Source organism: Lactuca saligna, chromosome 8, assembly GCF_052625555.1.
Source record: "Lactuca saligna cultivar CGN05327 chromosome 8, ASM5262555v1, whole genome shotgun sequence".
Taxonomy (NCBI): domain Eukaryota; kingdom Viridiplantae; phylum Streptophyta; class Magnoliopsida; order Asterales; family Asteraceae; genus Lactuca; species Lactuca saligna.
The window spans coordinates 114,542,549-114,549,969 of NC_136424.1; the positions used below are offsets into that span (position 1 = coordinate 114,542,549).

The window sequence follows — 7,421 nt, forward strand, 5'->3', positions numbered from 1 at the left end:
TTCATTCCACACCATTTTTGTCCCAAAACAGACTAAAAAAGAAAATGAAAAGAATCGAATTTTCCCTCATTCCACTTGATCAACTCATCATATCAAACACTACCTTAGCAATTACTTTCCATGTTGAGTCATGCAATCTTTTGAGACAAACACTAATAAGAATAAATGTGATTATTGTATATAACATAAAGAAAACAAGAGTGCATGAAAAGATGGGAATGTGAAGGATTACTTATTACATAATGTTACAAGTATGACATCCTGCAACCTACAATTCCCCCTAAATGCAACCAACATCAACCAAAAGTCACAAATCCTATCACATACTCAGATACATAGACAAATAGATAGATAGATATATGTAAAAGACAACATATGAAGTCGACTAACGACCCCTAACACTATGCCCACGTTATACATACCCACAATGTCTTTTTATCAACTGTTGTAAAAAAAAAAAAAAAAAAAAAAAAAAAAAAAAAACATACAGATAGACAACATTCTAAGTGTCAAGACTCATAGAAACAACCAAACTTCACAAGTTACCCTCTTTTGCCCCCCTATCTTTTACCATGGCTCAGCATCCACATGACAACCGTTCTCCACTGCTGCTGTTTCTTTCTCTTTATCCGCATCACTCACAGCAAAATTACCCTTTTGCCCTTCCTCTGCCTTCTCTTGGATTGTTTCTCCTTTTGCAACATCATTCTCGACCTTATCTTGATATTCTGCAACCATGGCTTCTCCGTTGTTGTTATCATTCGCCTCAATCACATTCACATCAGCAGCTTTGTCTTTTAACTCGTCTAGTGCTTCCTCGGATGGGGGCATTTTTGGAATTTCACACAACTCATCGGCCTTACTTTCTCCCTCATGTTTATCATCATCCTTCTCAGTTTCCGCAGGGGCAATACTGTCCTTCTCTTGTTTCTTGATTTCTTCCACTATGGGAGTTTCACTTTCAGGGGCGTTTTTGTCCTCCACTTCTTGTTTCTCTTCCACTATGGGAGTTTCACTTTCAGGGGCATTTTTGTCCTCCTCTTCTTGTTTCTCTTCCACCATGGGAGTTTCACTTTCAGGGGCATTTTTGTCCTCCTCTTCTTGTTTCTCTTCCACTATGGGGTCTTCAGGTGCATTTTTCTCCTCCACAATTGGAATGTCAGGGGCACTTTTGTCATCCTCTTCCACTACAGGGTTTTCAGGGGCATCCTTTTCCTTCTCTTCAACCACAGGGGAATTCTTGTCCGTCTCGTCTTGTTTCTCTTCCACAGTGGCATTTTCGTCTTTCTCTTGCTTCTCATTATCTTCCGCTACAACCTTTTCAGGAGCCTCTTCTTTCTTTTCCTCTGGTTCCTGCATTTCAACATCTGCAGTTTCTTCTTCAGACTGAGGGGCATTTTTGTCTTTCTTATCCTTCTTTGAAGCAGAAGAAGACTTTTTTGCCCGTTTGGGAACAGGCTCAGCTAGTGGTGGACTCTCCTTGACCTTCTCACTGATTCTTGAAGACCTCCTTGGTGTTTCACCAGTTCCCCAGTCAAACTCTGAAGCCTTGGGCCCACCAGGGTGGGCTTTTAAATACTTATCCAGCTGTCTCCTGTTTGTGATCTCTTCCCCTGTTGGTGAAGTGAACACAATCTCATTCTTCTTTGGTGTTCCAGCTTTCTTTGGCAAAAACTACATCAACATGCAACCAAATATATATACAGAGATTAGAAAAAAAAAAAAAAAACATATTCAAAGTCGTATTTTCTATTATAATCTTTCGTTCGATCCAAATTCCAACCAAACAGATTCACTAATCATGAAAAAAGTCATTGAAATCAAACCCCATGGAATCAAGAAATGTGATAGTAAGTATAAATGTCTTGAATCAAAGAATTAGTAGATACTTTATCTCAAATATGAAAATGGGATCTAATTATAACTTATTACTTCCCTCAACATACTATCATATTTATTTTTGGATCAATGAAGATGGTGTCCAAATCCTTTTCATTTCTCCTATATGCTTAACAAGTCATATGATTATGAAAAATAAGTAAATAACTCCTACTATATACACCAAATATGGTTCACTTACAAGTGAAAAAGGGGGTTAAAAAGTTAACACCTTATAATCAACTATCAATCTTGCTATAGCCTCTAGCAGCTTAATTTTTCTCCAACTTAACACAACTTAAAAATATGTTCAAACTTCAAATTGAACTTTACTTTAACCTACTTTACAATGATTCATCTTCAAGAAGAGATGAATAACATGCATCATCATCATTTTGGTAGCAAGCCAAGTATGTGTCAGGTGTCAAGTGTCAATCATGAAACAAAGCATACAATGCTAACTTGAGCCACATCTGTTTTCAATGTAACCTTGCATTTCAGTTATTACCTTAAACTCATGTCATATTTAACATTTTCCTTCCTCAAAAAGCTTCAACCTTCAGAAACTGTCTTTAGGAAGTCATAAGATACGTCTGGCCTTAGTCAGAGCACTATGGGAAACTTTACTGTAACGTGAAGATATGAAAATTTTATAAAGCAAAATGATTTATGTAACACAAGTCAGAATATTATGCATGATTTTTCATACTTGAATTAAAAGACACCATTTCTTGATAAGGTTAGACTATGTTATAGGACTACTCTCTTCATTCCAAAAAGAAAATCGATTTTCCTTTGAGTTTTAAATGAGTTTGCTTCTAACTAAAATTGATAAAAGAAATATTTGGGTTAAATAAAACAATTTAAAGCTACACTTTTGACTTACAAAAGTATAAAAATGTTGGGTCAATACTGAATTTGTGAACTACAAGGTCAAGTTCCTTGAATCAATATTTGGAAAAACTTTGCTGGAGTAATTTCGTATCATAAAGAAAAAATGATCCATCAATTTCAAACTCATGTTTAAATATACTTCACATCAAGTTATTTCCTAACAATTTTTGGCAAGTCAAATCCTACAATTACTTATATTTGTCTTACTGAATCTAAAACCCTCACTTCAAAAATCTTCAAGGATCCAACTTAGCTATGAATTTGTCTTCTTCTCACTAAATTAGCCATTCTTTGAGCTATTGACCTAGAGAAACACTTGAAATGCAACATATTTCAAATAGATACTTTCTTCCACCAACTAAGGTTTCTCCTTGAACACCATGGGATTCTTCAACTACATACAGATCTCCCATCAACAAACAATTTTTATAAGCTTTAATTTTGTTAGGTTACACATGGAGAAAAAAGTATGCTCCTAAAAGCTTGGTTCATTTTTATAAACTTCACAACCGAGCAAGAAAAAAAAAACCATGAAAGGAAACTTCTTGATGGTGAAATTGTTATATTATATCTAGTTTAGAAAGGTAATCAGTTTACATAATCCACTAAATACAGTTAATAAAGAAGAGCAAAATATCAATGATAATCTTCTCATTCTGGATTACTACTTTGTGAACATCATCTAATCATCTACAACACAAAGTGAAAAACTTTCCATGTTATCCAGTTAAAGCTAAATAACTGAAAGTGTCAGTTGTTTTTTATAATCTCTGGCACTGTAGGTAGAAAAGATGTATTTTTTTTTATACCAAGTGGCTCCCACTTTACAAATTCTCATTTTGTAGTTTCAAGTACTTGAGGAAATAATTAAAGAATCAATGAAGAACATATTCCCAGATACCTCATATGCAAGTGGGTGTTTTTCTGCATGAGGGGTGAAACATGGGAAAGTAAGTTATTTTTTTAAACCCCTGCAAAAAATAAAATATGTCCAAAAAACATTTTGATGGTTTTTCAGAAATTTATGAACGACAAAACCTTAGTTTCGCAAAGTCGAAGAAAGTACCTTTCAGAAACCCTAGCTTCGAAAACCCAAGACGGACGAACAAAATTCAGTCAAAATTACGATTTTTCATACAGTTGAACTACAATTAGAAGCCGATTCACAAAACCGTGTAAAAACCTAAATCATTTCGCATATGTATGCAAGATAGAAAGATAAACCCTAAGTTTCCCCCAAAATCAACAAAAACGTGCTCGAAAACCCTAGTTTCGAAATCCAACTAAAACAAACGAAATTCTCTTTAGGGTATTCAAATTTCCGAAATATTGTGGTATAAACAGAACCCAATTCACAAAATCAAACAAGAAATGCTAGCAGAAACCTCGATGAAAAATCACATAAACCGAACTCGCATACATATGATATACAAGGTAAAGGAAATGTAAAGAGATGTAAGAGAGTACCATCTTCTTCCAGCCAGAAGGTGCAGGGAGCTCCAAGGAAACAACTTCATCGTTCGGACCCATGCTCGCCATTTTTGAACAAAAACCTAGCAGTTACGAAGAAGAAAACCAACTCCATAACTCTAGTTACATGTGAATATAGATATAGAATTACGAAATACACACATATAACTGCTCAAATCTCCGAAAGCTGTAAAAAAAATGATTCTTGAAGTTTGATGGAACTATGATCTTACCTTGGTAGTGTTTCTCTCTCACGCTCTTGTCTCTCTCTTCGACTTGGATTTCGTTTTGCAACAATCTGGGCGTTCGGGAACTGACATCTCTATTTTAAGAGAAATAACTAAGAAAAGATACAGACAAAAGATACGATTTTGACCCTAATTAATAGAGGAATGGACTTTTTAGTCCCCTACACTAATATTTTGGTTTTTATAGTCCTGTAACAACTTTCGATTTTTAAATGACATAAATTTCTATATGATAACCAGACGAATATTTAGGGATGAGCAACGGGCCAAACCCGGATCAGACCGGCCCGAAGATCGAAAATCGTGAATTTTCTTACCCGAAAACCGGACCGTTTTTTGATGTATCGGGTTCGGGTTCGGTCTGATCCGGTCTCGGGTACTAAACCGGGTTTCGGGTTTTGGACCGAACTAGGCTTTGAAATTGGTACAGTGTAGGATTTTACTTAGATCATATGCAAATGAGGTGTCTACAAAAAAAAAATACAAACCTTATTAACATTTGGAACAAATAAAAATTACACTATTTAGCATAAAAACTACATTTTTTATAAAAAAAATGCATGTTTTAACAAAAAAGAAACAACATTGTTAATAAAAAACTGCATTTTAACAGCTTTTTGTGTAAAAAAACAACAAAAAACAACATTATTTATAAAAAATGCATGTTTTTATAAAAAAAATTGCATGTTTTTATAAAAAAAATTTGCATGTTTGAACAAAAAATAGCATGCTAGATACATTTTTTCTTGTAAAGTGATAGGAACAAACGTTGATCAAGATTATAAATAATGTTACAATAAAAACATCAAGTTTTATACATAATGTTATATATAACAATAACTAATAATTCAATATCCTTATCTGTATATTTTAAGGAGAAAAAAAAATTCCGTCCGATCCGGGTTAAATCCCGTATTCCGGGTACGGTCCGATCCAAATCCGAAACTCGATTAGTGGTAAAAACAAAACCCGAAAACCGGCCCGTTAGTATTTATATCCGGTCCGGTCCGGGTCTGGTCCCGGTTTTTTTCCGGTCCGGTCCAACGGGTCATATGCTCATCCCTACGAATATTCGTGCGTTCCGCAGAATAAAATTAAAACTTTTGGTAATCTTATCTTATTGATAATATTCATATCATTTATATTAGTTATAATATAATAATTATTATATTTGGTTTATATAAAATTATAATTAATTTGAACAATAAATAAAATAATATAATTATTATATTTAGTTTATATAAAATTATAATTAATTTGAACGCTAGATAAAATAATGTTTATTAAAATCAAATCAATTAATGGTCTCTACTCATGGTTTACGTGTGTATGTCGCTTTCCTCCCCAATGGGGATGCAAACTCATCCTAGTTTCAAAACCGCTTATGCGCGTGAATCCATGGATGATTCTCCCCCGCTTTGATTCGAAAAAATTCTGATAGCACTCAAGAATTGAAGAATTCACAATCCTTCTTACTTTCCAACGACCGATCCGCTGACAACCAGCACTCGGATGATAAGTCGAGCTAACCTATCCCATAATCCCCTAGATTTAACTTGTCTTTGACTTTTAGTTCATTACTTTGTTCAGGTCAAAAAGAATGATGCTTATCCTTGTTAATGATCCCTTACTAATCAACTCAAAATACCGCACAACCCTTGAAGATCAGCTCAACACTTCTCGGAACCCAACAACACTGATAACCCTGAATACTATAAAATGATACCACAGTCAATTCCTGGAATCTAAAGAGCAGGTACTTCGACAAAAGTTCGACAACATGCCACTTCCCTTGGCATCCTCGCAAGCTAATCTAAGCACAATGACTAAAACCACCAAATCCTGACGATGCTGGATAACCAACCTACTGAGCCCTAACCATGGACCATCGACCCAATGCCCATGGGTTGCTCTCGACAAAAACCAGAAATAACAACTGAACAATTAGAACTCGCTATACAGGAAACAACCCCTATTAACCCACTAACAATTCATGGCATGCAATTGGCATATAACATTTCATGAAGGTATAAACCAAACATAAGAAGAGAATTAATCCAAATGTACACTTACCCAAACTGATGCAAGATTCCAAACAACATAAATACTGATATATACATAACCCGAAAAGAAATCAAAAGATACATACCCGCAATGTCGCCTGCTGGAGTCCTGGCCTCCCCTGTCTGTCACTGCAAGACCCAACTCCCTTCCACCGAGTCTCCTGCCTTACCCTCACGTCCATCGATGATCCTCAAGGTAGCAAGAGCAGGCGCACTCACTGCTCCTCCCCTCAACATCGGACAGTCGGCCTTCTTGTGGCCCGCCTGATCATAATGAAAACATAACGAGCTTGCCCCCTAAGGACAATCCCCATTGACGTGACCAACCTTGCCACACTTGAAGCAACCGAAACCCCAGGAACGACAAACTCCATCGTGCGGTTTCCCACATGTGCTGCACTGACCCCGACCCTGCTAGATCCCATCTTCCTGGGACCCTCCACTGAATGCACCTGATTAGATCCCATCTTCCTGAGGTGCTCGAAATTGATCTCCTACTCTCGGGCTCTAGAAACCATATCATTCAAGGTCTCACACCCTGAATACTCACAAACTCCTTGATATCGTCCCACAACATATCATGATACCTTACCTTCTTCATTTCCTCATCTGCTGCATATTGCAATACCAATAAATCCCTCTCCTACAACTTGGCAGTGATCTCTGCCACAATCTCAGTAGTCTGGTGGAGATCCATAAACTCTCACTCCAACTACTGCACCTCAATCGAAGGAGAAAACTCGGCTCAAAACCTAGTTGAGAAATCATCCCATGACATAGCATCAACAACCTCGTCACCTAACTCACTACTGACCTCCTCCCACCAATCTTGTGCCCAATCCTTCAACAGGCAGGAAGCAAATCTGAC

General features: G+C 36.4%; 1 protein-coding gene across 1 annotated transcript; it reads right to left on the reverse strand.

Annotated features, from left to right (window-relative positions):
• Positions 1 to 205: 205 nt before the first annotated feature.
• On the reverse strand, positions 206 to 4,561 carry LOC145008836 (uncharacterized). The gene is made up of 3 exons (XM_078967454.1): positions 4,476 to 4,561; positions 4,240 to 4,325; positions 206 to 1,674 (listed from the first exon to the last, which is right to left on the reverse strand). The coding sequence occupies exons 2-3, from the start codon at positions 4,309 to 4,311 to the stop codon at positions 568 to 570; spliced, it is 1,179 nt and encodes a 392-aa protein (XP_078823580.1). The 5' UTR covers positions 4,312 to 4,325; positions 4,476 to 4,561; the 3' UTR covers positions 206 to 567.
• Between the last annotated feature and the right edge of the window lie 2,860 nt (positions 4,562 to 7,421).